This window comes from Vidua macroura, chromosome 2 (assembly GCF_024509145.1).
Source record: "Vidua macroura isolate BioBank_ID:100142 chromosome 2, ASM2450914v1, whole genome shotgun sequence".
NCBI classification, from domain to species: Eukaryota; Metazoa; Chordata; class Aves; order Passeriformes; family Viduidae; genus Vidua; species Vidua macroura.
The window spans coordinates 2419197-2436724 of NC_071572.1; the positions used below are offsets into that span (position 1 = coordinate 2419197).

Sequence of the window (17528 nt, forward strand, 5' to 3'; positions counted from 1 at the left end):
GTGCTGCTTTAGTGTGAGGGTCTGATCTTCATATTATGGGATGGTGAGCTCTGTTCACAGAGCAGGGAGACAAAACAATTCCTTCTCCAGCTGGGCACCAAGGACAAATGATCCAAAGCTCAGGCCCAAGTATTGTAAATTGCAGGTAAACCAGGGGAAGAAATGCTGATGTCCAACTCCAGAAGGCAGAATGATTTCTTTATTATAACTATGCTGTAATTCATTAATATGCTATTTAAAGGAGATACTAAAACTACAAACCTACTTTTCTCACTACCAAATCTAACTCACAACTGGTGCCCCTCTCTGAGAGCCCAGCCACAGGTGGGTTGGATTGGCCACCAGGCTCAAACAATCCTCACCAGAATCCAACCAAGCAATCACCCCAGGGAAACAATTCTCCAAACACATTCCACATGGGAAAAACAAGGAGCAGAAACAGAAATTGTTTTCTCTTTCTTTCTCTCTGTACACCTCTATGAAAAATCCTGAGAGAGAGAGAAATGTCCTTACCACACCCAGGAGCACAAACAGCGTGGGCTGGAGAGAGAAAAACAAGCAGGATGGGAGTGCCTGGGCTAAAGCTGGAATGGGACAATGAACTGCAAGGTGCAAATGGAGCAGAGCTGATCCCAGTGAGAGCCCCCGGGAGCGCTCGTGCATTTTGGGACCATTTTGGTTCCTCTTGGGTGCAGCCCTGGCTGGGCTCTGGTGCTGCCCAAGGTGGATCCATGGAGGAGATCCTTTAATAAATCCCTGCTTTGTTCTTTAGCTCTGTCCAGCCTCTGCCCTAGCTCAGCCTTCACAAGGCATCAACCTCTGTAACTACTTTTATTTTTTCTATATCTTAAACTCTAAAACTCTCAACTGTCCTGTACTTAGCTTAACGTGTCTCTGCTTTAAACTCCAAATCCACATTCTCCCTTCTAGCACCCAAGTTTGGAAGCGTTTTCCAAGGTCTCAGCTCAAATCCTGGCTTTAATTCTAAGCTTTGGCTTCCAGGCCCAAAGTTCTGAGAGTTCCTTGCACTTTGGATTCCAACATTAGTGACGGAGCTGGACTGAGTAAAGTAAGAAAATGCCCATTTTTCTCCCATATTCTTCCCTTTTCCTTCCATCCTTCTCCCCAAAATTGGACTAAAAGTCTTCAGAGTGAATGGGTTCTGTGTTCCTTTTACTCTCTGGTTTATGGTGAGCCAATCAGCACTGTGTGTACAATGTTTTACAGCTCTTCTTGCAGACACCCAAAAAAGCATTTCTGTACCTCTTCTTGGCTACTCCTATCTCTGTATAAAACACAAGGGGAAAAAACCCCATAAATTGCTATTTCTGCAAGCCATAGCTGAAAAAAAGGTTTTTTTCTAGTATAAAGAAAGCCAATATTTGAGTTTCTAATTGAAATAAGATTGATTTCTTCTAATTTATTGGTTTTTACCTATCAGGAAGCCACTATGAGGATTGTTTCAACAAAATTTTTTTTTTTTTTTTTTAATGGGAAGTCTTAAAATGTTCAATTTCTAGTTTTAATAATTTGTACTAATTAAGTAAGCTGTAGCAACAAGAAATTATACTTTATCCATCTCAAACATGAAATCAAACAAAAAAACAACCTCCAAATAACTAAAAACAACAACAAAAAGAAAGGAAATAAAAATTACTGTTAGTAGAAAAAATTGGAAAACTGTGAGGAAAATACTGGGGATAGAAGTAAATATAATACCAGCAGAAAACTTATTTTTATTGCCCCAAAAAGCTAAACATTAATTTGCAAACTTTGTCTAGAATAGAAATGAAAAACCAAATTTGTCCCATCCCTGGAAGTGCCCAAGGCCAGGCTGGAGCAGCCTGGGACAGTGGAAGGTGTCCCTGCCCATGGCAGGGGTGGCACTGGATGGGTTTTAAGGTCCCATCTAACCATTCTGAAATGTAATAATTGTGTAATTTTATGATTCTAAGTCTAGCCTGAGTGGTAGCACAATGCTGATATAAAGACAGAAATATTAAGATAAAAACAAGACAGGCAAACCAGCAGCAGTCCCAGCACTGCCCAGAATTTCCAACACCTTCACACTCAAAGCTCTCTGGTGCTTCCCCACCAGAAGAAAAACCCAAATATCCACTCAGAGCTGCCCTTCAAAACCTTGGCAAAAGGTTTTTCAACAGATGGATACTCCATCATTCCACAGGCATCACTCCTTGCTAACCTGCCATGCTCTGCTGGCTTTGAATGATTCTGTATCCCATGAATTCTTCATGACATCAACCACCACAGCAGAGCTGAAATGAGCATTAAAGCAGGTGGCCACCAGCAATTCCTTTTATCTCTCACATCTGGCACCACTCTCCACACAGAGTTTATACATTATCTGCTGCTAATAAATCATAAAATCATACAATCATGGAGTGGTTTGGGTTGGAAGGGGCCTTCAAGATCATCTGAACTCTGAAGTTTTTCTATTGTCCCTTAACAGATGCAATACAGTGAATATTTAATATCCAAAAAGTACAAGTTAATATGTTGTAAACTGCATTTTTAAAAGCAGGAAATATGGGTAATCTGTGGGATTCAGATCAGGTATTTAAATATTATTGTAACTGTAGGAAAGACTAAAAGGATGATTAAAAATAAACCAGCAGAGCAGGACATCAGCATTAGCAGATTCAGTTATGACCGCAAAAAAAGTTATTACTTAGTGTCAACAAAATAAAGGTGCTCCCCTTCTCTCACACTCCCCAATTCCCAATTAAAACAACACAATTAGGACTGGAACAACCATGTGCTTAACTGGAATTCTTACCAGTCTTTAATTTCAGAAAAATCCAATCTGAACACTGAGATAACTTTATTTCAGTTGACAATCTGCCAATGGAGCAGGGGAGTCTTGGGCTTGTGATCGTTAATTGTTTGATAATTGCTTTAACAACTGTTCCCCAATTAATGCTGCAATCTCCTTACATCCCATTTATTTTACATTAAGCATGGAGTATTTGCTTAAGAGCAATCAGTAAAAATTTGAAACAAATTTATTTCCTTCTTCCTGTGTCTCAGCTCCATCTCCATCCTTTTCTTCCTTGCCCAGTTTTCCCTCTTCATCCTCCTCAGTGATGGGCAGCCTGATGATCCATTTGGATATAAACCCAATTAAAAATGTCATGGGACACTTTACACTGCAGCCCACAACTCCTTAATGCAACGAGCCACGAGAGCTTTGTGTTTGCAAATAATCCTGTAAAACACTTCTGGGTTTTTTTCTTTTTTTGATGTAAGATAATATCATCAGTTAAAAAAAAAAAAAAAAAAAAAAGTGTAAAAATAGTGTCAGTTCAAGTTTACAAAAAAAAAAACCCCAAAAACTCTGGACGTTCATCTACGTTTAACAGTTCAGCAAAAAGAACAATGCCAGTAAATTTCTGGAGAGCAACATGAGGTACAGGATTTTATAGCAATCCTGGGGATCACAAAGCTGCAGTGGGGGAACCTCACTTTTTTTTTACACACCAATCTCCAGGCCGTGACATTTCAGGCTAAATGATATGAGGTGTGATAAATGCAAGCCCTCGTTTGAATACAAGCAGATTCTTAAAATATTTTAACTAGGACTAAAAGTGAAAATAAATTAGGCCAGTGGGATTTAGGGCAAGAATTCAGATTCTGTGGGATTTTCTAAGTTTACTGCTTAAGATAGAAATTACACAAGCTTTCAAAGCTTTTGGCTCTGGAAACAAGCACTTGAAATTAATTCTGAAATTAAATCACTCTCATCTGGCTGGCAGCATAAGAATAAACAAAAATCAGTGTATTTATTCTTAACCACATCAGAACAGGTGCTGTGTGAACTTCCCCAAGCAGCCATGCTTTGTTTCCCAGCCCTTACTTTGCTTCCATAGGAAAACCAACTTATTTTTCTTCCTTTTTCTTTTTTTTTTTTTTTTTTTCCTTACAAAAGGAAAGAGATGGAGATGTGCAGAATGGAAAACTGTGATCTAAGTAGAGTTTCTAATAAATCTACTCATGCTCTTTTCACTGAAATCTCCAGGGAATCATTCTGACTTTATGCAACTGCATTTGGTTGTAGTTCAGCCTTTGGATCTTTCATAGAATCCCAGAATGGTTTGGGTTGGAAGGGACCTCAAAGCCCACCCAGTGCCACCCCTGCCATGGCAGGGACACCTCCCACTGTGCCAGGCTGCTCCAGCCCCAGTGTCCAACCTGGCCTTGGGCACTGCCAGGGATCCAGGGGCAGCCCCAGCTGCTCTGGCAATTCCATTCCAGCCTCTCCCAGGGAATAATTCCTAATTCCCAATATCCCATCTAGCCCTGCCCTCCTTCAGTTGAAGGCCACTCCCTGTGTCCTGTCCCTCCATGCCTTGTGGAACATCCCAGTCCATAATGTGGGCAGCAATCTGTTAATCACACACGTTTATCAGCTTGGATGCCCAACTATTATTCTGTTTTATCTGAATGCAACATTGGTAATACATTCCTTTATTAGTCTGATGATTAGAACAATTCTAATGAAGAGGTCTGGGGGGAAAATGCAAATCCAGGATTTGTCCAAGGTTCAAGCTACTGCATGAGGTTAATTAGGGAGTGGAGAAGTTGATTCTTCTGGCTGTATTATTAGTGGGCAGGCCCTGGCACAGGTGCCCAGAGCAGCTGGGGCTGCCCCTGGATCCCTGGCAGTGCCCAAGGCCAGGTTGGACACTGGGGCTGGAGCAGCCTGGGGCAGTGGGAGGTGTCCCTGCCATGGCAGGGGTGGCACTGGGTGGGCTTTGAGGTCCCTTTCCAACCACACCATTCCATGATTCTGTGATTAATAACATACCTAGTTTTTCTATGCCATACCCTCCCCCTTTTAAGTCCATACACCGTCCTAGACTGATTTATGATTGGGTTTGAGGTTTTGAAGTTATTTTTAGAAGCACATGAGTTTATTTAAGACTATATTCTGATCTGAGCTCATGTAAAAAAGCAAAGTTGGCTATTTGATAAACACAAGGATATCTTTCTCAATGAAGTACAAATATTAATCCCTGAGTACTTCTGGGCAGTTTAAGCTTAGGCAGCATTTCCTTTTCTGAAATAAAAGTTACATTTCAAGAGCAAAATTGACAACCATGGAATTAGCAAACCAACAGCAATAATGTACACATAATATGCTGCATTTAATATTACTTATAACAAGGTATCATATTTATTATAGCATACTGTATTCTGCTGCATGGATCATATGCTTCAAGCTAATCCTCCTCTTCAAAAAGTTGCAATGATTTGAAACTTCAGCATTCAATTTTTTCAACTTTATTACCAAATCCCTGTTTTAAAATGTGGGCATGAAAACAGCACCGTGTAAAACAAACCAGTCCCAACCAAAATGGGACTGAAACCCTGCCATGACCATTCCTTCACTCCTGGTTTAACTGTGCAGCCTGCCAGGCTTTCCCTCAGATTTAAGGAATGATTTCCCTTAGATTTAAGGAATGATTCCGCTCAGATTTAAGGAACAATTCCCCTCAAATTTAAAGAACAATTTCCCTCAAATTTAAAGAATGATTCCCCTCAGATTTGAAGAAGGTTTCCCCTCAAATTTAAGGAATGATTCCCCTCAGATTTAAAGAACAATTCCCCTCGGATTTAAGGAATGATTCCCCTCAGATTTGAAGAAGGTTCCCCCTCAAATTTAAGGAATGATTCCCCTCAGATTTAAAGAACAATTCCCCTCGGATTTAAGGAATGATTCCCCTCAGATTTAAAGAACAATTCCCCTCAGATTTAAGGAATGATCCCCCTCAGATTCAAGGAACAATTCCCCTTAAGTTTAAGGAACGATTCCCCTCAGATTTAAGAACGATTCCTCTCAGATTTAAGGAACAATTATACTCAAATTTAAAAAAAGATTCCCCTCATATTTAAGGAATGATTCCACTCAGACTTAAGGAATGATTCCCTTTAGATTTAAAGAACAATTCCCCTCAGATTTAAGGAATAATTCCCCTTAAATTTAATGAATGTTTCCCCTCAGATTTAAAGGATTCCCCTCAAATTTAAGAAATTATTCCCCTCAGATTTAAAGAACAATTCCCCCAAATTTAAAGAATGATTCCCCTAGATTTAAAAAACAATTCCCCCCAGATTTAAAGAACAATTCCCCTCAAATTTGGAAAACAATTCCCCCCGTATTTAAAGTACGATTCCCTCAAATTTAAAGAAGGATTTCCCTCAGATTTAAGGAACTATTTCCTTTAGATTTAAAGAGCAATTCCCCCCAGATTTAAGGAATGATTCCCCTCAGATTTAAAGAACAATTCCCCCCAGATTTAAAGAGCAATTCCCCCCAGATTTAAAGAACGATTCCCCCCAGATTTAAAGAACAATTCCCCCCAGATTTAAAGAACAATTCTCCCCAGATTTAAAGAACAACTCCCCCCAGATTTAAAGAGCAATTCCCCCCAGATTTAAGGAACGATTCCCCCCAGATTTAAAGAGCAATCCCCCCAGATTTAAAGAGCAATTCCCCCCAGATTTAAGGAGCAACTCCCCCCAGATTTAAAGAGCAATTCCCCCCAGATTTAAGGAGCAATTCCCCCCAGATTCAAGGCTGCTGCGGGGCTGTGTTGGTGTCCCTGTGATAATGGGCATTGCTCAGGAACTTCCAGCAGCAGGGAAACCCAATCTCCCATCAGAGTTCAACACGGGTTAATTGCTCTGCCAAACGGGTATCTTTATTTTATGACTCAATTCCCCTTGGGAATGCCAAACCTCCCTCTGCACTGCAAGCAGGGGGCCCACTCTGTTAACAGGAAGAAAATCCACTGATTTTACACAACAACAACAAAAAAAAAAAAAAAAAAAAAAAAAAAAAAAAAAAAAAAAAAGAAAGAAGGGCACATTTTGCCTTCAGTTCCATGGAAAATCAGGCCCACAAGGTGCGTGACAGGAAAATAGGGATCTGATTGTTTGGTGCCCTCAGGAATGGTGCACAACAGGTGGAAAGAAAATCAGGGAAAACTGACGCAAGGAGACGCCAAATCCCAATAGAGGGATCTTTCAGCAAGCGTGTCGTGGAAAATGGCATGGCAGGGAAGAGTCTGGGAATGGCACAGGACCAAATCAGTGCCAAAAACTTCCGAATTCCTCCCTTTCTACAGGCCAAGGAGGGAACAGACTCTTGGCTGTGTCACAAAAATTCAAAAATTCCTGCGTGATCTTTTGTTATCAGGCTGAGCTTCCTCCAGCACTGGCTGGTGCAAAGCACTGCCCATAAATGAATGGCAGAATAAAGTATGAAATATCATACATTTAAAACTAAATTAGCAAAAAAAAAAACCCTACTGTTGAACTTAATTTGATTTGATTTAAGGGAAACAAACTTTACTCTGCTATTTGAGCTGGTCTTTAGCACTAAAGGAAGGCACGAAACACTGCCTATAAAAAAAACACCCTTAAGGAAGAAAAGCACAGAAGCAGCTATTTAATACAAACTTATTTTGTTTGGAGGATAAAAAGTCCTTCAACCATGCAAATAAATTAACAAATGGCAGCTTAAAAGTTAGCAATGAAAGTGATGTAAATAGTGAAGCAATATGATATACATACCTATATATACACTCCTATATCTAGGAATATAAAGAGCAGGTCTATTGCTCTTAGTATCAAACTTCAGACTGGAAGTCAGACATTAATCAAGCACAGCATTCCTATCCCATCCTACAGCTTCACAAAATCAAGGGATCTGAGTTTTTAAAGGCAACATGAACTATTATGACCCCAATATCCAAAGTGACAAAATATTTTTGGGTTACGTAGCTGCAGAAAAGATTGAGTATAGAAGATGTACAGTGTTAAAATGCACCTAACCTGTGGAACAGCACATGGTTTTATAATTTCCTATTTAAATTTCCAATTTCCTGAGAGAAAGGCACCTTTCCTGCAAGGAAGAATCCTTCCTGCACACCACATTATTCTCCAACTCCTCAACCAAAAGTCCTGAGGGACGAGGGTAGAGGGTGTTAATTTATACAAACTGTTAATGTTTGTGACAAAATACTCATTTTTAGCAGGCTGAAAACGTACTGGGAGAGTCTCACCATGCTAAAATACAAAGATTACCATGGAACTGTGGAATGGTTTGAGTGGGAAGGGGTCTTAAAGCTTATCCCAATCATTCAGTTTTTTAAAATATAGTTTCAATGCAAAATTAGTGGGAGGTGCAAGGGATAACTAAGCACAGAGTAAAACATCACTTGAAGGACTTGAAAACCAAATTAAGAATCCCCCAGTCCCTCAGAGTTTGTCAATCTCAGCTTGTTTGCCCCTGAAGTGCCATTCCCATCTCCTTCAATTACACACTGGTTTTCCTTAACTCAGACCTGCACCAGCATCGTCCATATTTCAATTCAACTAAACCAAGAGTTTTCAAATAAAATGAGTCTTCATGTCCACTTCCCAAAATTAGAGCTGTAGCTCAGCTTTTCAAAATTCAGCAAGATGAATCTAGAAAAGCTAAAGGACGCCAACAATAGAAAAGACTTTCTCCTGCAAAGCTTTTAGCTGTTTGGAAATTGTTTATTTTCAATTGACATTTTATTTAAATCTACTATTCAGCAGTTATGAAAGGAACTTCAGCCCACATTTCACTTCCACTAAAATTCACCACTTTTGTGTCAAACTTGCCCTAACAATGGCACTTTGTGCTTCTTAAATATTGGGGGAAAGGGATCCACGATGGCATTTCATACAGAATATATCCCATGCTGGCTTAGTCACGTGGAAATCAAATTTTCTGCCAACTAAAACATTGAAACAGGATCTAAGATAAAGAATAAAACTGAAATTTCTATCTCGTTCATTTCATTTTAGTGAAATGCTCATGAAACCACTCCAGCCAATTAGGGTGTGCGGAAATATAAGAAATAGAAATATTTCTTTGTTGATCTCAACCCTTATGAGTGTAGTAAGTGTATAATGTATTCACTATATACATACACATTTTAAGTCTATCATGTAACACTTGTATCACTATACCAGATGCAGCCTCAAAAACAATGGTTTCATTTTAAAACCTGCACTCCCAGGGATGCTCCGAGGAGCCACAGAAAGTGGAACTGTTTCTGGCAGGGTTAACCTGCTCAGGTGGCATTAGGATAAACATCTGGGAAGAAAAGGTTTCTGAAACTCACAGAAAGAATTTCCACCCAGAGGAAAAAACCCAGTGTTTGGGGAGGATTTGAAATTTCAGTTCCAGAAATAAAAGTTGCAGTGCTTTAAAAAATAGCCTGAAAGGACTTTGAACATGCAATCACTGAAGGAATATTGATCACTTGAAACAACAGATGACATTTTTAGGAATTTTTATTTGACAATTAGGCCAATGCCATTAAATTTTGGGTACCTACAGGTGAATTCCCACTTTGCTGTGACCTCAGGACACACAAATGCAGGCCAGGGACAGTACAGTGAGCACCAAACGCCCCAGCCACCATCTGGAGAGCTAATGAACAATCAAGGGATCCCAAATTAAACAACACGACTTTCCCTTAGAATCTTTAGGACAACACTGTCAAGTCCAATCTATTCCCTCAGCCTCCAGAATCAATTTTTCAAACTTTATGACAGGTCTAATAGTTCCCACCTGTTCCTCCTGCCTGACTTTTGACTGGCACGTTCCCAGCCAGGGTGGAAATGCAGACAAAGGCCCCTATTAGGCTCCGGCTGTTTCTCTGCTGTGAGGTTGCTCAGCCATTAAATTAATTCCAGCCCCCTTTTCCCCCTTCCATCTCTTCATTTTTTTTTTTTTTTTTTTGAGGGGGGGGGGGGTTATGGAAGTTTGGAGAGGTAGAAAAGGGAGACAAAAGACAAAAGTTTGGCATCCGGTTGGTGGGACGAGAACATCCGAAGCAGCAGAAGTGAAATTTTTGGATAATCTACGAATTAAACAATTTGCAACAAATGCCATTCATTGAGTTCCTGAGGTGTCTGTATATTTTTAACCATCAAAACTTGGAAAAGTCTGAGACAAATTTGGGAGACTCCTAACAGAGTCCCTCATGCAATGCCTGATTACATAACGAAAGCGTTGTCACGTTTTTCTGGGAATCCTGAAGGATCAATAAGTAACTATTTTGTCTTCAAGCAAAGAAAATTATTTTCCCTGAGATGAGTTTTGCTTTCATTCAGAACTGGCAATTAGACACAAACAGCACACACATATCCTAAAAAATTCATATTGGCTCCTTCGGAAGAACCTTAAAAAATTGACAACTTCTTCTCTCAATAAAAATTACCTGATTTTTGCATCAATTTCTAGGGATTTATGAAATGTTATCATTTAAATCTCAAGGTTCTTCACTGAACTGCAAATCACAAGGATGACATTATTTGTTACCCATGACAACAGAATATTTACATCATCAATCATAATACCTAAGGCAGTTGTTTTAACTTAATAAAAGTCTTTTTGTAAGATAAAGATTCAGACAGATTAATAAATTAATAAATTAATAACGCAAATTATTATCTGCCTAGGACCATCTTCATATGATAAGATATGTAGAGTCAGGACTTGTAGTTCACAACTTACCTGAAAATTAACTATTTAAGCCTCATCATGGTGGGGGAAATCTTGAAGACGTATATCTGTGAGCACTTCATTGTATTTGGATTACTTAATATAAAAACTAACCTTTAAACATATCTGAAAAATCAGCACCACTCCCCTTATCTCCTCCCTTGCCTTGATAATTAATCATTCATAAATTGGTCAGATTCTATTTAGCTTGATGCAAATCAAATCCCAAAACTCTGAATTAAACACTTCATTTTACTGAGATGCTGGAACAAACTTACTGAGAACCAAAACAAACTGAGGGAAGAAACTTCTTAATTTATTAAATTATCACCACTTTCTTCACAGTCCTTCTTTCAGCCCTGTGGGCTGAACATGCTGTGAGCACTAAAAATGAAGAAGCAAATGCTACAAATGACTGTATTTCTATGAAATAACTCCCCATGGCCTCTTACCACACTGGCAAGTCTCTATCTCTACAAAAGCCACTGCAAAATCAGCTGCAGGATTAAATCTGGGGGAGAGGATTGGCAAAATTAGACAGCAACTTTTTTTTTTTTTTAATGCGTGGATGTTTGAACACACAGGGGATGGTTTGGAACTGAAATTTGTATTTGTCCATAAATTGTAATTTAGGCTCTCAGGCTGAGAACTGAAGCCATTATTGATGGTTAACACATCAGTGACAACAACACTCAGGATTTAATCTTGATTGAAGAAAAAAATCCCAAACAAAATTCCTGAGGTTGTTTTTCACCTGTAAAATTCATCTGCGATTTCTGCAGATAAATTAACCCTGATATTCAAAACTAGCTGCCACAAGAATTTACAGCTGCAGGCTTGGAGTTTGTGTCCTGAAGAGCAACAACTTCCCCAAGACAGATTTTTTTCCATCTAATTTCCACTAAACACAACAGTGCAGCCTTTGTACACAGACTCCAGGCTGAGATTTAGTAACTGTGATTTTCCTATCACTTAATCCCATTTAAACTCTAATGAAGAACCTCCTCTAAGGCATCCCACAGCTCATTCACAAGGGTCATCTGTGTGATGATGAAAGAACCTCTAGCAGAGCCCTAATCCATGTTTTAAAAACCCAAACCAAGCACTAAAGAGCATTTTAAGGAAAAAATTCAGCAAAAGAAATGAGAGAAACCAGGAATGTTGAAATTAGAGGCACAACCTGCTTGGTATCAGTCTTTCAAGTACAAGGCTGAGGTAATAATTTGCACTAGAGAATGTATTTAATCTCCTAAATATGAATATTTGTTAAATCAAATTTTCTCATAGCGATGTTCAGAGGAATAAAGATTAAACTCCACTACCAAGCAAAAAGTTGAGTCCCACTCAGCTTTCCCCAGCCTTTAGGGCTCAGTATTTTAAATATTATCAGTTAATATCCTGTGAACGTAAAGTTCTCCACTTTGCGTCCAGTTCCTCTCTGAGCATTGTGTGCTACCAGAACTGAAGTTAATTCAGGATCCCCATCTTACCCATCCAGAAGATTCATGGTTGTCATGGCCACCTCAGTGAAAAGAAGGATCTTCCCCAGCTTCTTGGTCTGGAGATGCTGCTGATAGGTCTCGAGGCTGAAATGCTGAGAGGAGAAACTCCCCGTCTCCGTGATCACCGGCACCAGGGACGGAGTCACCTCCACCTTGGACTCACAGGAGGAAACGAACTTCAGGGACACCTTGCTGGATGGCCTCAATCCCTCAGCATCCACGTTCCCCTCCAGCCATTTCAGGAAAGCAAGATGGATTTCCTGCGGGCAAGGGCAACAAGAGGAGGAGGACAGATCACCCCACGTGAGGACACGCCGACATTCCTCCAAAAACATTTTTATTCGAGCAATCTTCTACTTCAAAACAAAGAAATTTTCCCTCGTCAAAAACGAAGTTCTGCTGCTCGTTCTAGTCCAGCCTGGCCTGACTACTTGACACTGTCCTAGAGTTGAGACCACGCTCCTTTGAAGATTAATTAAGCTTAATTTGTCTCTGTAGCAGGGTTTGCAGTGGTCTTCCTACATCCTGAAGTGTGGAGTGCACGCCTTCATCTGCACCTTGTAGGTTTTTCAACGTGCTGAGATCCTCTGCTGGAGGAAGCCCTTTAGTCCTGCACTAAGTGTTGGATTAAGCCTTTTTCTGACCCAGAGATGGGGCAGCTGAGAGGTGTTTTTTAAAAACTTTTATTCCATTTTCAGTCTCATGTGAAGGGTGAGACAATACAGATGTTATAATTCACGCCGTCACAATCAGAAGCCAATTATTTCCTAATTACAACACACAATATTGTGTTTTAATTACACTGTAAGTGTTTCTTGGCCTATCAGCTTTTGCCACACCATGCTGTAAATGCCTCAAAGCCAATTATCTAAAATTACCCCTCCTGGGTCCCACTGCAGGGCATCTTTCACAGTTCTATTTCTCCAAAGGATCCAGTCTTGTTTGCAAGGCCATCCTCTGAAACTTGGATTTCTCTCCCAGCAATGTCTGTCCTATTCCATGGCATTTCTAAGTCAGCATTTCTTGTCTCAAGGTTTGCACACTGTGTGAGCCTTCTGCCAGGCTTGGAGAATTCCCTACAAATCCATTTCCCACAATGAAGACTCAATTTGAAGGCTAAACCAGCAGTTAAAAAAAAACCATTTACTGATTTCTCAGTGGAATATCTGCTAAAACGGGTCATACCTTCAGCCAAGGGATGATTTACTACTATTAGTATCCCCGTGGTGACACCCTGAACCAACTGCTCCACATTCACTCTCCCTGGAGGTAACAAATTCTGCTTTAAGAGGTTTGATATGAAATGTTTGCCACGCCTTTAGGAACAGCCACAAACACAGATTTTGGGACTTTTTCCTCAGTGCTCAGCTTCAATTTCAGAGAGTTTCAGTTGTCTTTTATGTGATAAATGAAACCACAAAAAATTGTGGCTTCAATTTGACTGGAAACAAGGCACTACTGATTCTTGCCCAAGAGGAAGAGATCTGATTTTTAAGCAAGAAGGTCCTAACCAAACCCACAGCCCTCACTCCCACCCCTGCTCTATCTGGGAACTGGAACACATTTCCTGTGTGGCTGCTGAAGGCAGGACTAAGCTCTCCTGCCCTGGAACATGATGTCTCTGAGCTCCAGCCCAACTCCTCAAAACCCACAAAGTGAGAGCAAACTCCCCATAAACAGTTATCTATCCAAGGGATGACTCCTCCTTCCCACATCCCACTGTTCTACCTGCAGAAGGAGTGAGAGAAGTGCTCCTGTTCCCAACACCTTCCTCTGGATTTCCACCCCCTGCTCTCAAATTTCACAGCCTCTGCTGCCCGTGCTGTCAGCCCTGCAGCACCAGTGGCAGAGCAGGACACAAAGAAAACAATAATTTTCCCCAAATTCTGTCAAGCACTTGCTTCCAAGCCCCAGGACAACCTAAGAGAGAATCAGCAGCTAAATTTTAGTTACAGAGAAATTACTCCTCATATCTTGCTTTCCTAAAGCTCCCTCTGAATATTTTCTGTCTAAACTCTTGGATAAAATATCTTTAAATATTTCCTTTCCCCTCCTTTTTTTTTTTTTATTTTTTTGCTCTGCATCATAAATGATGATGTGATGATGATGAAGGGTTTTGTGAGCATTTCTTTGACTTGCACCTTCACTCAGAGCTTTGACAGAATAAATAAATTCCTTACACATTATCCCACTTGTTTTACATACCCGCAGTAAGTGATTGGCTGTAACTGATATTTAGAAAAATTACAGCTTTCATTTCTGTCAGGAAGAACATGGAAAAACTCTGCTTAATCAGAGACTGTTTTCCTATTGCTTTCCAAACACGGAAATTCACTCAGCAGCACTGGATGTGCAAGTCCTACACACAGAAAGAGAATTTTAACTCACCCAAAGTTAAAACTGGGTTTAACTCTCCCAGAATGAACTCACCTAAGGATGGGTTTACAGTCTGACAGAAATGAAGTTACAAAATAAAGGTGATTAAAGTGTGATGACACTGTAAATAAATAATGAAGGTGCTTGAGGCTGTGTCAGAAATGATGGTGTGTTTTTGCCACAGAATATTTTCTGGAAAGAACAAAATAGCACCTATTTCTGTGTGCTGTTCCATTATTAGAAATATGTCACTCAATTCCAACCATTTACTCTCCTGAGTGTATTATTTCAAGTGATTTTTCTCCATAGATTTTAGATTTTAGGCAAACTGCTTCTAACACACCCTGAACCATTTAAGGATTGTTGTATGAGTGTAACTCTCAAGCTAATCTCCCCCATAATGTCCATGTGCTTATTGAGCTGATCAAAGATATAAACACATAATCAAGGATGGGGATTTTTACAAATTCCTAAGGAAATACGGATTTACATTTTTAACAAAGTTTCAAGCACTGGCCACAATAGAAAAATTAATTTTTACTGTAAAGACTTCCTTCACACGAAGTTCCAGGGATGCTGAACATCCCACAGTCATACTGGCACAGAAAATAGAACATTATTGTATAACGAAATAAACTTATATGTGAAGTCAGGGTTAATTTCTGCTCCAATGAGCAGGAATATAATCCTGTCAGAATTCTGGGATTTCAGCTGAGGATCCAGCTGGAATTCCCAGCCTCTCCTGGTGCAGCAGCATCTGCCGTTCTGCAGCAGCCTCTGGTGGCCACTGGCACGAGAGGTGCTGGCTCAGGAACCTCCTGGACACCTCTGGGAGCAGCCCAGGCATCCAGCACAGGGCAGGGAACACCCAAACTGCTGGACACGGCTTTCCTGGGAACCCTGGAAGATGCTGCTCCGAGATTTAAAGGATTCTGGAATCCCAGAAGCTGCAGCTGTTCCGTGTTCAGGCTCTGACAGGATCTGCAGCGACTCACGCACACCACGGTGGAAAATCTGGATTTCACAACCCACCAGTGAGAGGCTTTGTGAATTTAATAACTGAACTGGCTGTAGGGTGGCACAAATAAATTCTGAAACTGTTCTTCACCAGGTTTGGGCAGGAGAACTGAAGCCAAGTCAAATTTTTCATGAAGTATAGAATCCCAGAAGGGTTTGGAAGGGATTTTAAGGATCACCCATCCCACCCCTGCCATGGCAGGGACACCTCCCACTGTGCCAGGCTGCTCCAAGCCCCAGTGTCCAACCTGGCCTTGGCACTGCCAGGGATCCATGGGAATCCCCACCCTCCCAGGGAACAATTTCATCCTAATACCTAATTTAACCCTGTTTTCCTTCATCCCAAGGCCATTATTTCCTATAAAACCGTGGGGTTTTTCTTCCAATCACACTTTTCAAGTGTACATTCCCTAAGGCAAAGATATTCCCTTCTTTCTCAAAGTGAGAATTAAATTTCTCATGCCAACCAAAGAGCTTGGTGACAAGAGAGCTACTCAGTATTCATCTACAAGTTTAATATTTATAAGAAGAAAATGTTTCTACCTGTATTTTAAATGGTAAAAAAATGTAATTTCAATACATTCTAAAAAAAAAAAAAAGTCACAAAAAGCAGAAAAGCACCAACAGAAACCACCCAACACCTCCCACTAATATTCTCCACACTCCAAAGCTCAATTGAAATCTTTTAAAGGGAACCAAGGAGAGATTGGGAATTTCCAAGCCCTGATCCTGTAGCCAGGGACACACCAGGAGCACTCTGATTGCTCACACTGAGAGTGGCACTGAATGAAAAGCTCGGAGCAAGAAGGGAGATGCAGAGGGCAGGAATCCCCAAAATTCCCAGAAATCCAAATACAGCTACTGCACACTCCAGACCCTCAGCTCCTCCACTCATCAGCACAAACTGTGCTAAATGTAACGCAAAGAAGGAAGGGCAAAAGCTGCATTTTATTTATGATTTCACATCTGCTGTCTCTAATTTTAAGGGTTTGGTCAGGTGTGTGCAGAAACTGCTCAGCAACAGAAGTTTGCTTTCGCTGTTTAAAATTCTTTTTCATTTCATAACCATTAAGTTTCACTTTTCCTCAACGCTCACTTAAGAGCTTGAGATTGAACAAGGAGGGAAGAGGGAGACAAAACGCAGCTGCATCTGGAGCCTTCTCTGTTGTGGTATAAAATAACACCAAATTACAGCTCCTGATGGAGAAGGTTTTATTTGCACCTGGGCTCTGTCAAACAATGAGAGTTGTGCACCGAGCACACCCAGTTATAATGGTTCAAAATAAACCCAAATCCAAGGCTTTATTCTTACAATCTGTTTATATAGATAGGATTTGGATGTGGTTTTTTTATTTTTATCTGCATGTTCACGTACACAGATAAATGCAATTTAACTGGGCAGATTTGGGAGCTGCTCTTTCCTACCAAACCCCAACGATGGGCCTGAAACTCCCCATCAATGGAATTCTTTGTTAAGACAAAAATTCACTCGCAGCCTAAATTCATTTGGTTCCTATTAAATTCCATTTTAATTTGGTTCCTGTTAAAAACACGGAGGCGAAACGAAACGAAACGAAAGCTAAAAATACAATGCCAAAAAAGCAAACATTTTCCACCAGCTCCCTCCTCTCTTGTGAGGGAAAAGGAGGGGATTTGAACCGTGATGCTTTCAACATTGGGATTAAAACATTGTACTTGTGAAGCGAGGCCAAATATTCACTTTCTGGAGACACAGAACATGACTGAAATAAAACCTTTTTTTCCTTCCTTTGTATAAAATATAAAGATCTCCAGTTAAATGAACTATCTCTATTTTTGAGAACTTTCCAGTTGATGTGCTGATTCGTGTATCATCAGCTGATGGAGTGACTAAATTATTTATATATATATATATATATATATATATAGATATATAGATATATAGATATATAGATATATAGATATAGATATAAAATATATATAGATATATATATAGATATATAGAGATATATATAGATATATAGATATATATAGATATAGACACACACAAACATATATTTTATATATATATATATATATATATATAT

At 40.0% G+C, this 17528-nt stretch overlaps 1 protein-coding gene across 3 annotated transcripts in view; it reads right to left on the bottom strand.

Annotated features, from left to right (window-relative positions):
- HLCS (holocarboxylase synthetase) overlaps window positions 1-17528 on the bottom strand; it is a 120139-nt gene that overhangs the window by 68406 nt on the left and 34205 nt on the right. For all 3 annotated transcript variants that reach the window (XM_053970585.1, XM_053970584.1, XM_053970586.1), the window contains exon 6: window positions 12058-12329. In XM_053970585.1, the coding sequence (XP_053826560.1) occupies window positions 12058-12329 (272 nt within the window). The remainder of the gene's footprint in view (window positions 1-12057; window positions 12330-17528) is intronic.